Source organism: Budorcas taxicolor, chromosome 23 (genome assembly GCF_023091745.1).
Source record: "Budorcas taxicolor isolate Tak-1 chromosome 23, Takin1.1, whole genome shotgun sequence".
Taxonomy (NCBI): Eukaryota; Metazoa; Chordata; class Mammalia; order Artiodactyla; family Bovidae; genus Budorcas; species Budorcas taxicolor.
The window spans coordinates 34,133,687-34,151,536 of NC_068932.1; the positions used below are offsets into that span (position 1 = coordinate 34,133,687).

Consider the following 17,850-nt stretch of genomic DNA (forward strand, 5'->3'; position numbering starts at 1 on the left):
GCAATGAATGCTCACAGCTCCTGATAATGACTGAAAGTCACTCAGTCATGTCTGACTCTTTGCGACCCATGGATTATATACTCCACAGAATCTCCAGGCCAGAATACTGGAATGGGTAGTCTTTCCCTTCTCCAGAGGATTATCCCAACTCAGGGATTGAACCCAGGTCTCCTGCATTGCAGGTGGATTCTTTACCAGCTGAGCCACAGGGGAAGCCTAAGAATACTGGAGTGGGTAGTCTTTCCCTTCCCCAGGGGATCTTCCTGACCCAGGAATCAACCCGGGGTCTCCTGCACTGCAGGCGGATTCTTTACCAACTGAGCTATCAGGGAAGCCCATGGCTCCTGATAGACAAGGTCAAATCTCCACGGGAGCCTGGAGGGTATGAGGAACATTTAGGACCAAGGAAGGATGCTCAGAGGACAAGACAACCTTGAACTTCTTACATGACATGAGGGTGAATGAGCATAATTTGAGTAGGATAAAAACAATAACATATGCAACTGTGGAGAAGCACAGAGGCTAAAATTGGTCTCTATCCTTCCATTATTCCATCTGTAAGATGGGCACCAGACTATGAAGGTAATATAAGCAATAGCAGGGGAGAGAAAGACAGGCAAGACTCCTTTGGTGGTCCAGTGGTTAAGAATCCGCCTGCCAATGCAGGGAACATAGGTTCAATCCCTGGGCCAGGAAGATTCCACGTGCCACAGAGCAACTAAGCCTGTGCGCCACAACAGCCGAGCCTGCATTGTAGAGCCCATGTTCTGCGATGAGAAGCCACCGCAACGAGAAGTTTCTGCTCCGCAGCTAGAAAGTAGTCCCCACTCACCACAGCTAGAGAAAGCCTGCCTGTAGCAACGAAGGCCCAGCACAGCCAAAAATAACAAAAAATTAATTAAAAAAAAAAGTAGATTGTGGTGTGAATATTAGTACATACAGTTCATCAATGTGTAAGCATCCATCCACATGGGTCTCCAATGTCTATCTGAATCACAAAGTTCCTACAGAGGGCCGAGGGAACCTTCATGAGTTGAGAACAGACATGGCAAAAGCTGGAGTACATTCCCACTCCTGGTTTTCAGAGGTCCTTGTGCTGGGCATTCCACATGGGGAACCCATGGGCTGTTGGGGATTCGCTGTCCTACCCAAAAGAGGGCCAGGCAGGCAGGGTACAGGGAATCTAGACATCTTTGCCTTGGAAAATGAGCTGCTTTGGGGGACCTATGACACAGAACTTCTCCAGCCCTGGCCCCAGCAATAGCGGGAGAACAGTCAGCCTGGCCTTGAGTCCCAGTGGGACAGTACTCAGCAAGGGCCACAGGGGCGTCTGATCCCAGCTTCCCCTGAGGTAGAGTGATGCTCCTGCACTTGCTGCCCCCAAACCAGGCTCCTAGAGCCAAGTCCTCTGTGGTTCGGCTAGTGGATCTATCTATATGGCCTCTAGAGTGAAACTAACCAGGTTTGAATCCAGGCTTTAGGAGTCCATAGCCTTAACCATGGATATGTGACAGCCTCTCTGTGCCTCACTTCCCCTCTCCATAAAACAAGAGCCTGCCTTGAGGATTCAAGGAGACAGGTATGACTGAGTTTCCATAGGGCTGGTTTGCTAAGGTCACCTCAGTCATTTCTGACTCTTTGTGACCCCATGGACTGTAGCCTGCCACGCTCCTCCGTCCATGGGATTCTCCGGGCAAGAATACTGGAGTGGGTTGCCATCTCCTGCTCCAGGGGATCTTCCTGACCCAGGGATCGAACCTGGGTCTCCCTCATTTCAGGCAGATTCTTTACCGTTTGAGCCACCAGGGAAGCCACATCAAATACAAGGAGGCTCTTGCCACCATTGTCTGGGGCCTCCCAGCCCTGGCGCCCGCATCGGCCAGGTCACAGGAGTGCTGTCCGACAAGCTGAGACACGTCCGCATGAAGAGGACCATCAGAGGCCAGGTCACCACCTGGCTCCCACACATTTTTCTAACGCCATCTGGCCCGACACCAAGAGAGCTGACAGAAGTCCAAGAGGCAGGCTCTGAACAGCTTTCAGCCCCAGCAGTGCACCCCTCAGCACGCAGGAAGGAAAGGAAGACTCTGCTCATTTCCCAAGCAGCCCAGCTGCGTTCTTGGGCTGGCAGGTGCGGCTGTGGGGCAAGGGGGGTGGGCTCCTCCCTGGGGCGGGGGTCGTGCACACAGTGGACACAGGCGGGAGCTGCTCCTGGCTGACCCATCACCTTTGCTGCTCCAGGCATTCCCAGCCCCTTGGTCAGCCAGAGGAAGGGCTGACTGTGAAAGCCAGCTGTGGTTCTCTGAGAGCCGACTTCCTGGGGTCAGCAGGGGAAAGCGTTTCCCCTCCCCTGGGATCTGGCAAGGTCTCTGCAGATGGGTGCTGGGGCTCAGGCTTCCTGAAGAGGCCAGGCCTCCAGCTCCATCCTCCAAGAAACCCTTCTCCCCTTGAGGGAGTGTGGGGACTCTTCTCATGATGAGAAGGTGGGTCCCATCTGGAGAGAAGTTCTGAGCACTCAAGATCCAGCTCTAGTCTGGATTCCCATGATTACAACAGGACAGAAGGAGGGGGCAAGCCCTCCGGCAGGAGCTCCTGATGGTCATTATCCCCATAGGGGGCCTGCCCTCTTGTCCAGGAGTGGAGCACCAGGGGGTGTTTCTTGAGGGTCTCCCAAACCTTTCACTGTACAAAATCATCTGTAGATGGATTGACACAGAGAGGCATATAAGGTGGAGGCAGGAGTCTGATCTCCAGGGCTGGGTTCGAATCCTGACACTGGCACATCTGAGCTGTGTGACTTTGGGCAACTGACTTGACCTCTCTGGGCCTCAGATCCTCTACTGCAAAACGGGGAGGGCAGAAATAACCATCACATGGTGTCATTGTAAGGATTAAACTGCACTCAGCATTATTAAGTAACAGATACTAGTTTTCACTAAGCTTCAGAATAAAATATAATAATGTCAAAGGGAGAAAAGCTGCACGTGTGCATGTTTGGTGGAGGAAGACCACGAGCTGTCTGGGAGGATACTGAGGAGGTGTTTGAGCATGACCTGGCTTATACTACACTCTCCCTCCTTAAAGAACAGGACAGCCTCTGTCCCCAGGGTTGCCAGGGCCAAAGATAAGAGCTCAGGTCAAGTTAAAGGATAAAACGATTCCAACAATTCAGAAGAGCGTCAGATACACAGACCCAACGATCTATTACCAGAGGTCGAAGGAGAAAGAGATCCTAAATGCCAGGAATTAAGAATAAAGGAAAATTATTTAAATCATCATCACGATGACGTAGATGGTGCCATTCGATGAGGATGCCGAGGAGACGTGACTTGGGAACCTGAAATAATGTTCTCACGGTTCACAAGAAGAGCCGGGGAAGAAAGCCACCCCGCTCAGGGTGACGTGCCAGAGGTTGGCAAACTTTTCCTATAAAGAGCGAAAAAGGGACTCACAGGCCACTGGGGCTATGCAACCCTGCTACTGGAGTGCAGTGAAGTGAAATGAAAGTCGCTCAGTCGTGTCCGACTCTTTGCGGCCCCATGGACTGTAGCCTGCCGGGCTCCTCTGTCCATGGAATTCTCTAGGCAAGAATACTGGAGTGGGTTGCCACTTCCTTCTCCAGGGGATCTTCCCAACCCAGGGATCGAACACGGGATTTCCCAGGCAAGGATACTGGAGTGGGCTGCCATTTCCTTCCCCATTGTAGCGCAGAGGAACCCATAAATAATACACAGATGAATAAGCTTGGCTGAATTCCAACAAAATGTTATTTACCAAAGCAGGTGGTGCAGGATTTGGTCACGGGCTTGGCTTCCCACATGCCTCGGTGGGTAAAGAATCTGCCTGCAACACAGAAGACCTGGGTTTGATCCCTGGGTCAGGAAGATTCCTGGAGAGAGGAAAGGCAACCCACTCTAGTATTCTTGCCTGGAGAATCCCATGGACAGAGGAACCTGGCGGGCTACCATCCATGGGGTCGCAAAGAGTCAGACACAACTGAATGACTAAGCATGCAAGTACTGCACCAATTCTGGATGAGACACAGAGCTGGAGGTGAGGGGCGGCCCCAGGTGACCTGAGGCGTTCTTGCAGTTCTGAACAACCAGCCCCAGGGTGCACTGTGGCAGGTTCGGAGTGGGGGCGAGCGGACGCAGTCCTGGCTCCCCAGACCAACCACAGTGATGCCGTCGGTGGCGTCAGCTGCTCCCCTCACAGAAGCCCAGCACCGACGCGTGTGCAGGCCTCAGTGGGGAGGAGTGGAGACGGCCGCACTGGCCAGGAGCGGAATGGCGCCAGCAAACATCTGTTTCTCCTACAGCAACCACAGCACCTGGCTGGGCCAACTGCGGCCTAGACGTGCCAAGGGCCGCCTGAGTCACTGGCCACACCCAGACCCCTGGCTGCCCCCTCCGGTACTGGACGGGCTGAGCCTGGGACGGAGGCCATGCTCCTGGCCAGCCCTGGGCACTGAGGACCCCAGGCAGACACCCAGCTTCTGCCACAGCCACTGGTGAGCCCCGGGACTGGGCATCCAGGCAGACAAACCAGGGCAGTGCCCCGAAGCTCCAGGGTTGGGGCAGAAAGAGACACAGCTTTCTCTGGCTGAGGAAGAGCGGTTCCAGGGTCGCCCAGGCTCCGGTGGCCACATTCTCTCCTTCCTCCCAGACTACTTGCAGCTCTGTTTCTTCTCTTCGTGAGAGCCAGAAGACACAGCTGCTCCCTGCTCCGCCCGGACGGCACTCCTCTGGGGGCCTTGGACGAAGTCTTCAGCCAGACTGGACCAGAGCAGAGGCCGGAGGGGAGCAGGCAGGTGCGTGCGGGCAGGGTGGGGAGGACCCCGGGTTCCGCCCCCTCCTCCCTCACTCCACACCTGGAAGGCTCCTGGGGTGGAGATGGGTGATGGAGACAGGACTCGGAGGGACCCAGGAAAGGTCCTTCTTGGCAGAGAAATTCCACAAGGTAGGGAGACTGTCAAGGTTACTGGCTCTGCTGGAAGTCACCCCAGGGCCTGGACTGTGTCCACAGGAACTGTCACTGTGCATCTGAAAGGCCACTCCAGGACTGTGGGGCTCTCAGGTGGTGGGATCTTCCCCGCTCCAGCACCAGGTCCCTCTCTAGCCCCTCCTGGCCCCGACGGCCTGCAGACACAGCCAACGCCGGCAGACCATGCTCCAGGGGCCAGCCTCTGCCCTGGCCTTGCTTGATGGTCCTGCATCTCATGCCCCCGAGCCCTTAGGGCCTCTGTGCCCGGGTCACAGGAGACTGGCAAGGGAGTAGGAAAAGCCAGCTGGAGTCCCGGGCCGTGGGACTCTGTGACCTGATCAGTGTATAGCCACAACCCAGCCCCAGACCCTGGGCACCTGGTCCAGCACCTCAAACACAGGCTTCCAGAAGGAGTCTGTGCCTGGGAGGTTCCACCCTTTCCGCCCGGTGCGGGTCCATAGGCAGCTGCCCCACATGGGGCCGGCAGCAGCACCTCCATTGTGCAGAGGCCAAAGGCACCCTGGTCAGAATCATACACGTACTCAGGCTACGAAAGTTCCAGCCCTGGCTCAGAGCAGCCACCTCTCCTCCCTACATCCAGAGAGCAGAGCTTATTAAGTGAGTGAAAGTGAAAGCCGCTCAGTCGTGTCCGATTCTTTGCGACCCCATGAACTATACAATCCATGGAATTTTCCAGGCCAGAATACTGGAGTGGTTAGCCCTTCTCTTCTCCAGAGGATCTTCCCAACCCAGGGATCGAACTCAAGTTTCCCGCATTGCAAGCAGATTCTTTACCAGCTGAGCCACAGGGGAAGCCCAAGAATACTGGAGTGGGTAGCCTATCCCTTCTCCAGCAGATCTTCCTGACCCCGGAATTGAACCAGGGTCTCCTGCTTTGCAGGCAGATCCTTTACCAACGGAGCTATCAGGGAAGCCTGCAGAGCTTAGGGTGCACCCGAAAACCACGGCACCTCCCACCTGCTTAAAACCAGCAGCAACTGGATGGAAGCTGAGGGGCTGTGCCCCCTTCCCAAGTCTCGGGGTCAAAACGAGGGGGGACCACAGCTGGAAGAGACACAACTTGTACCTCTACTTGACTGAGAAGACAAGCTGAGTGGAGACCAGGGCCAGGCGGGCAGTGGCTCACAGCACAGCAGCCCCTCGCATCATCGGCATATGCCCAGGAGCGAGTCTCAGTCCATCAGGTTCCCTCTGCCTGGGCTGAAGGGTCCCCACCAGCTGTCACCCAGATGTGGGATGCTGCCGAGGCACTCCTGACCTGCCCCGCCAGCTGGGAGGGCGGCAGGGAGAACCACGCTACCTCCAGGAAGGCAAGAATGAAGGGGGCCAGTCTGGCGTCAGGACCCCCTCAGTGGTGATCTGAGCCCACAGACCCGGCGATGGATGGCTCGGTGTGAGCTCAGTCACCGTGGAGTCCCATGTTCTGAGAAATCCTTCCCAGCTCACACCTTTCCCAGGAAGCTGCCCCAACCAGATCCTGAAGCGGAAAGAACTCAGGTTCATGTCCTGCCACTTTGAGGTTGTGCAACACTGAGACATTATAAACCTCCTGACTCCTAGTTCCTGTCCTATAAAGTGTAAATACTACTGCTCACCTCGCTGAATACCAACGTGGTCTGCCAGGCCAAAGATTAGAGATCTTAGTTGAGAGATGTTCACATGCCTCTCATTTAAACACCAAGAAACCAAGGGCCAGAGGCCTTAAATAACTTGCTTAAGGTCAAGGAGCCTAGTACTGGCGGAGCTAGAGCTGGGATCTGAACCCAGGTCTGGAGTAGTCCGAAATTCCATGCATCCATCCATCCATCCATGAACAAACACATGTATGGCCTACTGTGTGCAGACACAGAGCATGAAGCAGTAGATGAGACATGGCCCCTGCCTCAGGGAGCTTACATCTGCTCTGGGAGGCAAAGAATAAACACGGAAGGGTAGCTAGGTGGTAAGGCAGGCAGTGATGGGGGCAGGCACCGAGGTGGGATGTCTCACCTGTGGGCAGGCCAGGGAGAGTCTGTCTGAGACTAAGGAAGGGCAACTTTGAAGAGTCAGGGCGCAAGAAGCACAAAGTCCCTACAGCAGGACTGACCACAGGGCACAACCCAGGAACAGAGGGGAGGCCGGTGATGAGCAGATGCGGTGAGGCTGGAGACGCAGCTGGGCCAGACAGGGTGAGCCCTGGGGCCAAGTGAAGGAGTGTGGATATTTTGTCCTAAGTTCAGTAGGAGCTCTTGGCGGGTTTCAAGCAGGAAGTGGTGTGATGTGATTTATGTCTCCAAAAGACCACTGTGGCTGGAGCTGGTGACCACAGCTGCGCACGGCCCCGCTCAGGGGGTGCTGGAAAAGAATCTGGCAGGTCACCTCGGACACACGGTGACCCTCATCTCCCACTGCCATCCCTCTCTGTACTGAGCAAATGAGATCACCCGTAGGGCAGGCTGGCTTGATCCATCTCTCCCGGTGCCTTACCCCAGGCCCCATACACAGTCGTTTTTTCAGTCGCTAAGTCATGTCTGACTCTTTGCGACCCCATGGACTGCAGCACGCCAGGCTTCCCTGTTCTTCATCATCTCCCGGAGCTTGCTCAGACTCATGTCCATTGAGTTGGTGATGCCATCCAACCATCTCATTCTCTGTCATCCCCTTCTCCTCCTGCCCCCCATATAGTGATGCTCCAAAAATGCCAGATGCTTGGTGGACTGCTATCTGGAGGACCCACTGGACATTCACAGGGTCACATCAGGGAAATCAGGGGTCCCAGACCCACACTTACCATCTTGGGAGGCGGGAGGTCTGGGAGACTCTTCTGAGGGGCCGAGGAGGGCTGCGGGGGCTCACCGTTGGTTAGCGGGTTCTGCTCCTCGGGCGCTGTGGGCAGCAAGCAGGAGAGGGTTTCCATGAGGGGCACCCGGCCTCCCAGCAGAGTCTCATTATCCGGGAATGTCTGGTCACATGAGCCCTGAGTTCTATTTGAGCAGGTGTTAATTACCCAGGCAGGCAGTCCCTGGAGCCAGTGCTGTTTTTCCTCCAAGAATAGGGCAGATTGGCCCCGGGCAGATTCCTCAGAAGGAACTAGTTTGAGGTTTCTGGCAGGTTCCGCACCCTCTCCTCCACCTGCCCCATGTCCAAAATGATCTGGCCACAGACCTCTGGCAGTGGAGGAGCTGCCTGTGGACACTATATTGAGCGGCTCTCAGCACCGAGCCTGTGATTACGTCTGTCCACCTCCCCAGTTTCCCCGGCAGGCAGCCTGACAACCTTAGGCACATGGGATGCTTTCATGCAGGGGACCTCTGCTGAGTCCATGCTTGGCGGTGGGGCAGGAGGCAAAAGCCACACTGGGTAATTGGACCACCAACCGTCTGTGCACTTTTAGGGAAAAAAGCGCCAAAGGCTCTTCTGAGCCCATTTCAGCCGGGCCGGACAGGCCCAGGCAGATCTGACCCTGGGGCTTTTCAGGCTGATGTCTTGAAGCCAAGGCTTTACCAGACTGAATGCTTTGGGGTGCTGTGTTCCCACCTCTTGCTAAGCCTCTGCATTTGAGTTACGGACTTGAGAGTTGGGAGATGGGGTCTCTAATCCCCTGTGCTCTGTAACTAGGCAGCTGTGCAAACCTTGGACCTCCCTGGGATCCTGTTGGACCCAGTCCTGGGGGTTTTCATAGAAAAGCAGAGAGCAGAACAGAGCAGGAGAGTAAGACACCACAGAAGATGATATGTCCTTTCAATGGAAGATAAAATGTTCTGCCAAGAGATCACCTTTGAACAAAATCTTCAAATATTAAGGCAACTGCTGACAGCACCATTTCCTCCCCATCACTCCTATCTACCCCCCACCCCCAACACACTCATAAAATCCAGACTTATCAAAAGTCATAAAGCCGGGGCCGTGGGATCAGCACCATACACAGCTGCTTTCTTAGGACATCTGAATTATAACTTCCTATTTCTGGGGTGATGCTGGGAAATGCTGAGAGATTTTAGGGACAGATGCCTTATCCAAGAAGGGGATGTGAGACCTTTAAGAGGCAAGGAGGTGGCCTGGTTGGTGAAACTTCCCCAAAATACATCAACCCAGAATACCATCAACTAAAATAGGACTTCCCAAAATAACTCCACCAGGCCTGTCTGTGGTGCTGGCTGGAAGGAAGGAGGGGTGGTGTGGGACCAAGGCTTAAACCTGCCCCGCTCCCAGGAGCTGGCCAGTCCATCGGCAGTAAGCCCATACCTTTGTCTTGGGACTCGGCATTCTGTTGCTTGTGGACTGTCACTTTGTTCATATAAATGTATTCCTCATCAGAACCTGCAGGAGGGGGATAGAAGACAAAGGGTCCAGGTGATTTCATGAAGGGAAAGGGCTTCTAGAGAGAAACACCCCCCGCCCCCGCCACCCTCGAGACACCGTCATCAGCTTGGATTCCAGTAAAAGCATACAACATTTTCAGTTGATTGGAAGAGTCCATTATAGAAAGAGTTGACGGATTTCCAGAAAAAGAAATGCCTAGTTTGCTGACTCAAGTTTTCTGTCCTGGGAAGAGGGGAGAGGACAGAAAGCGAGGGTGCAGAAGGGTAGCTTTGGGAATAGAAGTCTTATGTGGAAAAGCACCCATAGCTTAAGGATCTGCCTCAGATTCCACCAAGCAGAGATTTCTCTGGTTTTTCCTAGCCTTTCATTTAAATTGTGAAACATTTCCTATCAGTCATTCTCAACCTAGTCTGAATTACATGCATGGGCTGATCAGAGCAATGTCTATATAAGATAGGTCACATTGAGGATCTGGAAGTTTAGCTTCCAGGCCTCTAGCTGGAGTGCTGCTGTGGGGCCCTGAGCTGTTTTTGGAGGGGTGAGTGTGCTGGGATGCGGGCCTGCAGCACCAGCAGCTGCCTGCTCTACCTTCAGCAGCACAGCCCTTCCCTTCCTTTAAAAACATTTCTGTACAAGTTGTCACCTTCCCCCTGCACATCTGGGCAGAGAAAGGCTCGTCTTCTAACACAGTCAGTTCCCAATGCCCCAAGGAGCCTTTCTTCAGAAGCCTGCAGAGGAGGCTCATCCCAGTGTTTTTTCTCTTAGCAATCCTCCTGCATTTCTTTGCAGTTCTTAATTTGCATTTCCTAGAAACTTGTGGCTGATAAATTCCAGTGGCTAGAGACGGTGCTACTGAGCCAAGGAGCCCAATCCACACCCCTGGCAAAGGAGGCGGTTCAGCCAGTTCCCCACCACAGACCGCCCGGACTCCAGCCAGCAGGCCTGCCTCCACAGAGTCCTGGAGAACCCAGAGAAACTGGAAGAGGACACGGCTCGATGGAGCTTCCTCCATCGGCTGTGGGATTGCCACCCTGGTGCCCAGCCCTGCCAGGGCCAGTCAGCAATGTCATCCCTATACCAAGGGCTGTGGCAGCTAACGGGATGGAACTACGAGGTCTAAATGCAGTTATCCACAGCTTGCATACTTCCATTAAAGGGCTGAGTCTGTACCTTCTCCAGAACCTGGCATGGGGAGAAGCACTCTGCAGGGGGAGGCAGGAGATGGGGTGGGGGGTGGTCCTCAGCCAAACTCTGCCATCAATAGTAATTTTGAGCAAAACACCCAACCTGTGTGCTTTGGCTTTCTTGTCTGCATAGTATGGAAAACAACTGTGATGAAATACTGCCTATTTCTGGGGCTTCCCAGGTGACTCAGTGGTAAAGAATGTGCCTGCCGATGCAGGAGACTTGGGTTTGATACTTGGGTTGGAAAGACCCCCGTGTAAAAGGAAATGGCAACCCACTCCAGTATTCTTGCCTGGGTAATCCTATGTTCAGAGGAGCCCACAGTCCATGGGGCTGCAAAGAGCCGGACACAACTGAGCACACATGTATACATACATATTTCCTATTTCTACCTAACTGAAGTTCTCAAGAGTTCAAAACTCAAATACTAGGCCATCTGAAAGAGTAAGGTAACCTTATAACTAAGATTTTAAATGACAGCTTAGGACTTCCCCGGTGGTCCAGTTGTTAAGAGTCCACCTGCCAGTGCAGGGTACACCAGTTTGATGCCTGGTCCGGTAAGAGCCCACATGCCACGGAGCACTAAGCCCGTGCACCCCACCTACTGAAGTCTGTGTGCCTAGAGCCTGTGCTCCACAATGAGAACCCACTGCAGTGACAAGCCCATACACCCCAGCTAGAGGGTGGCCCCTGCTCATCACAACCAGAGAAAAGCCCGCATGCAGCACCCAAGACTTAGCACAAAAATAAATAAAGTTAAAAAAAGGAAAGAAAAAAAGACCATCTAAATTATAGCAAATAACTCAAAGGCTCAATAATAGGAAAACAGTGAAAAAACCATAGTGCATCAACACAGGTAATAAATAAATGGATTACTGCAGAGTGTGTAAATGGGCCAAACATCATGGAAGTGATTTTAGAGGATTTATTTAAGTGTTCCTGGTCTTTAACCCAGCATTTTCCTTGTCAGAAATCAATATTTTGAATTGAAAAATATCCAAGTATTTTGAAGATAAACTCCAGCATGAAAACAAATTTTATTTGAGGGTGTTCATTGCCATGTTATATAAAAATTTTTTTTTTAAAGAACAAAACTTATATGCTCACTAACAATGGGCTAGTTGAACTAGTTGAACACTTCTCATTCATCAGTGGACACTACCTACCTACGAAAAATAACAAAGCAGCGCTATGTCTGCTGTTTATAAAGATATCCAAAAATTAAAGGATCATGTTTCAGAAAAGAAAAAAAGAAGTGAAAAAGTACACAAACTGCCAACACAGGGCAATGTGCACAGGCAGCAACACTGAACACAAAAATAACAGAGCAGAACGTAGAGGCAGACCACAAAATACAGAAAATATTCTGATGACACCAAGAAAGATCACTAAAGGAATCAAAGCAATGTAAACAGGGTTTAACGTTCATTTCACATTCATTTCTTTTTTCAAATTGTTGACTAAGCCCACACTCCTTTCCAAAAAAAAAAGGCAAGATATTGTTGATTATTGTTTTAACTGTGAGATTCTGAGCAGGTGATTCCTCCCCAAGATGGCTATTTGTAAATTGCAGACTATACTGGCTCTGGTCCATGTCACAAGGCTGCGTGTCCCTCCTTGGACACTCTGCAGGCTCTGCTTGATCTCAGTGTTGCTGCTGCTGCTGCTAAGTCGCTTCAGTCGTGTCCGACTCTGTGCGACCCCATAGACGGCAGCCCATGAGGCTCCCCTGTCCCTGGGATTCTCCAGGCAAGAACACTGGAGTGGGTTGCCATTTCCTTCTCCACTCAGTGTTGCTAATCCCCCAGAATCCAGTGAATAAGTAACAGGCTCGCAGGACCGTCTGCAATCCTGTGAACTGGGCCTTGGAGAGGGGAGGCTAATGAGCTGTCCCAGGTCTGGGAGGCAGTCTTGGGGTTGGGGAATTTCTATCATTCTCTCATTTATTTTCAGAAGTGCACTGAGCCCCAGCACCTTGCACGGTGCTGGGGACACAGCAGAGAACAAAACAGACGTTGTCTCTGACTTCATGAACCCACTGGGGCAGGGGCAGGCGGGAGGGAGGGACAGGGAGGCAGATCTGGATGGACAGTCGCACAGGTATGTCGGGAGTGACAACATTACGGGGGAGGAAAGGAGAGCTCCCAACGCTCTGACCACGTGTGCGGATCCAGGGAAAACAACTGAAGAGGGTGGTGGTGAGGGCTGGGGGGAGGGGCCCAGACCCTCTCCCTTACAGTTGGATAGACTAAATGTTCAAATCACGTCCCATCACAAGGGCAGCCCCTGAAATGTTCCCAGAGTCTCTGAGCAGGGTATTGGGGAGCCCTCAGGCTTAGGACAGGAAAAGATATCAGGATCCCAATAAACAGACCTCAATCCATGCCTTGATCTCACTACTGAGATGAAAAAAGAGAGAAGAAAACTGAATAGTATTTATACATGAAAGATCAGAGAACAGACAATTAAATGTGAAAAGTACAGACACAGACACACACACACACACACTCATATTCTGCCCCAGAGGTGTGGAAGTAAACAACAGCTCAGCCAGTGGAGATCAGGCTATCTTGAAATGATCAGCCTGTCTCCACTTACAAGTCCAGGCAAGTTGAGTTCATTTACACACAGTGAGGCAGGTTTGGGAAGCTGAGCGAAAAAAAAAAAAAGAATGCCTTCAGTTTAAGGGGCTGTGCCTTCTATCCTCTGCAGCACAGTAATTAACCTGGGGCAGACTAATCTGGACGGTGAAGAGGGGAGGGTAGCATCAGGGTTAGGTCGGCTGGCCCAGGCCTCTGCTGGGCTCTGCCACACGTGGCCATGGAGACACAGACGTACAGAACAAACTTGTGGACACAGTGGAGGAAGGAGAGGGCGGGACGGACGGACAGAGCAGCATGGAAACTCATCCACCAGCGCAGGTAAAACAGATACCAAGTGGGAATTTGCTGTGTGACTCAGGGAGCTCACACCGGGGCTCTGTGACAGCCTAGAGGGGTGCGATGGGGTGGGAGGTGGCAGGGAGGTTCAAGAGGGAGGAGACTATGTATATCTACGGCTGATTCATGTTGATGGATGGCAGAAACCAACACAATACTCGAAAGCAATTACCCTTCAATGAAAGATAAATTAATATTTTTTAAAAGGGGGAAAAAAATGTCAGTTGCTGTTGTAACCACTCTGCCATGTGAGAAGATGCTAAGAGAACCAGAAGGGGGAACTTATAAATAGTGGCTACTCACCCGTGGGCACTGACCTGGAGAACAGAGTTTGCATGCTAAGTCGCTTCAGGTGTGTCCGACTCTTTGTGACCCGATGGACTGTAGCCCACCAGGCTCCTCTGCCCATGGGATTCTCCAGGCAACAATACTGCCGTGGGTTGCCATGCCCTTCTCCAGGGATCTTCTCAACCCAGGGATCGAACCTGTGTCGCTTACGTCTCCTGCATAGCAGGCAGATTCTCTACCACTAGCACCAGCTGAACAGAAGTGACAGCCAAAGGTCCCAGTATGGCTTTGCATATTTATCTGTAGTCTGGGTGCACTCTGGGGGCGACTCACACTGACTGGGGAGGCCCCTGACCCGCTCTCGGCAGCTCCTGCAGCCCTTCATGCTGCAGAGACCAAGGCTGGGGAAGGCCTGATTTTATAAGAGCCGAACATACAAAGATTAAGGATGAAACAGAGGTCACCTACAGGAAGTCACACTAAACCAGAAAGGGACCCTGGCACCAGGGGCTCTGATGGAGCGGTGAGAACCAGAAACCAGGGGTCAGCTGCCACCACCGCGGTGTTTTTCAATTTCCAACAGAAGTGTTCTTTACCATCAGACATTCTCAAGTCAGAGCACATCTAAATGGTCTGGGAGTGTGCTCTTTAAAGGGTTCCACCAATGAGTCCCTCTGCAGAGTGACTCATTCCTCTCTAACTCACCTGCTTTGGAACACGCATTTCCCATCCATTCGTCCCACCTTTGATGTACTGCTGATCAGCACTCAAGGCGGGTCAGCAGACGCTCACTACAAAGCCAGGAGGAGCCTGGGAACCAGGGGGTGGCCAGCAGAGCTCAAAGGCAATGAAGGGGCTCCAAGAAAATGCCTCTGATGAAAGGCTAAGGGAGCCAGATTATGCCGACAGAAGAGAAGGCTGCCAGGCATATAACAACATGCTTTGGCTTTTATAACTTCTCTGATATTCAGACAATAGAAACTAATTCCACAGGGAACAAAGAAAAGGAAAAGGGACTTTGAAATGTTGCCCAGTGGATGCAGGCTGGATGTCAGGGGGTAGTTCCTGACTGACGGCCAGAGCAGGTGCACCTCTCGCCCTGGCATGGATCTGAGCTGCTCCCACGGTGAGGCAGATGGATTTGATGCCCTCTTACGATCCTAAAATATCACTTTCAGTTCTCAAACATCCAACATAAAAATAAACTTGACTAAACTGTTATGAGTTCACAAGAAGCCTCTTCTTTAAAAAAAAAAAATTGTGCTAGAAATGAAACCATATGTCTACAAGAAGACTTGTACAAGACTGTTCAAAGCAGCCTTATTATTCCTAACAGCCCAAATCTGCGAATAAACCAAATGTCCATCAACAAATGAATTGGATAAACAGGTTGCAGTATATTCAAAGAATGAAAAATCAATCAGGAATAAAAGGAACTACTGATGCAACCCATGGCATGGCAGAATCTCCTGAGTGAAAGGGGCCCAACCGAAAGGACAAGCCATCCAATTTCATTTATATGAATATCCAGAAAGGGCATCACTAATCAATGGTGGAAAAAATCTGAACAATGGTTGCCTTGGGGTGGGTGGGGATTAATTCTTGCCCTTGAAAGACAGAAAAGCTCCCGAGACAACAGAAATGTTCCGTGTCTTAATTTGGGTGCTGGGTGCACAGGTGTATGAGCTTCCCAGGTGGTGCTAGTGGTAAAGAACCCACCTGCCAATGCAGGAGATATAAGAGACACGGGTTCAATCCCTGAGTCCGGAATATTCTCTGGAAGAGGGCATGGCAACCCACTCCAGTATTCTTGCCTGGAGAATTCCATGGACAGAGGAGCCTGGTGGGCTACAGTCCATAGGGTCGCAAGAGTCGGACACTACATTCTCAATTAAAACCACTGAAGAGAAAATTAAAATAAGAATAAAGTAGTATTGCTCATAATATTCTTTACTACTCTTGTAGTCTGTAGGTTGAATTTGCCCTCCTCTATTAAAAATTTTAACAGAGGACTTAACCTGCACGCACACACATGTGCATACAGTTGTCAAAACTCACTGAATTGACTACTCCAGATTTGTGTACTTGACCGGATACAGAATCTAGCTTGATTAAAAAGATAGAAAAGATAATTAACTCTGGGTTCTTTGATTTGTTGTTGTTTAGTCACCAAATCATATCTGACTCTTTGGCAACCCCATGGATGTAGCCTGCCAGGCTCCTCTGTCCCTGGGATACTTCAGGCAAGAATACTGGAGGGGGTTGCCATTGCCTTCTCCAGGGGATCTTCCCCACCCAGGGATCAAACCCAGATCTCCTGCATTGGCAGGCGGATTCTTTACCACTGAGCCACCAGGGAAGCTCTGTGATATACAGTCTTAAAGCAATGTTTTCCAGTCTTCCTTTGGGCTCTATGACTCTGGACAAGCTATTTAGACTTTCTAGGCCTCGGTCTCCTCATCTGTAATAATAGCACCAACCTCACAGGAGTGTTTTGAAGATGAAGCCTTGTTAACACATGTGCAGGTGGGAAGAACTCAACGAAGCACTAGCTATCATTATAATACTAGTTTATTTTCCCTTCTCTACTTTCAATAATAGAAAAACTACTTTGAAAACACTGTTTGAAACCTCTCTGTGGGCTACTGTGTTGAGAGTTCGTGGGGCTGCCACACACGTCCCATCACTTCTGTACTATCGTTACCATCTGCCGTGTCCTGCTAAAAAGGCATAAATTAAGTCCTAACCCTGAACAGCTCAGAATATGACTATATTTGGAGAAAGGATATTTAAAGAGATAATTAAGATTAAATGAGGGCGCTGGGGTGGGCCCTGTTCCAATATGAACGGTGTTGTTACAGGAGAGATTTGGACACTGGCGTGCATGCACAGGAAGACGATGTGAATGCTCGGGGAGAAGAGGACCATCCACACACACCAAGGAAATCAGCCTCGGAAAGAAGCAACGCTGCCAACACCTTGATCACAGATTGTTAGCCTCCAGAACTGTGGGAAAATGAGTTCCTGTTGTTTAACCCAGTCCGAGGCTGTTATCACGGCAGCTCTAACACATTGACGACCACCTCCGTTTCCGCGGGGACCCTTCACCAAGGCCCCGACCACACTCACTGCTGCTCTTGGTGTACAAGCGGAGAAGCTCGGCCAGGCCACTCTTCTTCACCACGGCTGTGCTGCTCAGATTCTCCTGGTCAAGAATCCTGAGGAAGTCATCCAACTCTGTCAGCAGCTGCTCCAGGGCTAGAGACAGAAAACAGGAGACACTCTTAAAGCAGCTGCCTTCTCCCTAAAGGCCCCACTCAGATACACCTCTGATCTCATAGCATCCCATGACGGACCCTCTGGTCTCAGGGGGAGGGGTGTGGGGTGAGGTCGGGCAGCACACAGGGGACTCAGCCAATAGGTGTGATTCCCAGCGCCAGGGTGGTGGGGACAGGCCAACACACCCTTAGCTTTGGGATGGACAACCTCGGCCAAAGCTGCAGGGCCACCATCTGCTGGAGCGACAGTGGTCTAAGTGCCCCGATCAAGCCTCTCAGGCCATGAGAGTCTGGAAACAGGATTTTCTTCCTCAAGTAAAGAACAGCTCACGGTCTGGGGAACTCAAACACAAATCAAACCCACAACCATCAAAAGAAATGCTGTGTTTGACCCAGTTGTTAAACCTTTCCCCAAAGATGGGGAAACACAGAGTCACTCCAGGGAGATGAAACAGTGATTATGCTGTCCCTGCAGGAATATAGACAACCCCTCAAAAGCCACGCTTGGACAAACAAAACCTTTCTCCAAGATTCTTCACTGACTGAGAATCAATGTCACGAGTCCAGCATCACTCCCAAGGTGGTTAAGGGCTGCCATGCCTCGGAATCCACAGCCCTTATCTGTGGTGTCTAACAGGCGCCTCTCAAGTGCCACTGTTAGAGGAGCACTTGTCGACTTCCAGCTGGAAGCACCTTGCAGAAATTATTAGTGCACTGGGCAACTGGGAAGGTGCAGGACCTTCCCCACACCATTTCTGTCGTTGTTGTTACTGTTAATGACCTAAATCTCATCCAAGAACAGAATGTCAGACACTTTCCTGATGGTCCAGTGACTGAGACTCCACGCTCCCAAC

General features: G+C 51.5%; 1 protein-coding gene across 1 annotated transcript in view; it reads right to left on the bottom strand.

The window, feature by feature from the left end:
* The window catches only part of AFAP1L2 (actin filament associated protein 1 like 2), a 42,100-nt gene extending 25,171 nt beyond the window's left edge, over positions 1-16,929 (bottom strand). Inside the window, exons 1-3 of the mRNA XM_052660745.1 lie at positions 16,848-16,929; positions 9,229-9,303; positions 7,775-7,869 (exon numbers count right to left, since the gene is read on the bottom strand). Coding sequence (XP_052516705.1) covers positions 7,775-7,869; positions 9,229-9,280 — 147 coding nt within the window. The 5' untranslated portion in view covers positions 9,281-9,303; positions 16,848-16,929. The remainder of the gene's footprint in view (positions 1-7,774; positions 7,870-9,228; positions 9,304-16,847) is intronic.
* Between the last annotated feature and the right edge of the window lie 921 nt (positions 16,930-17,850).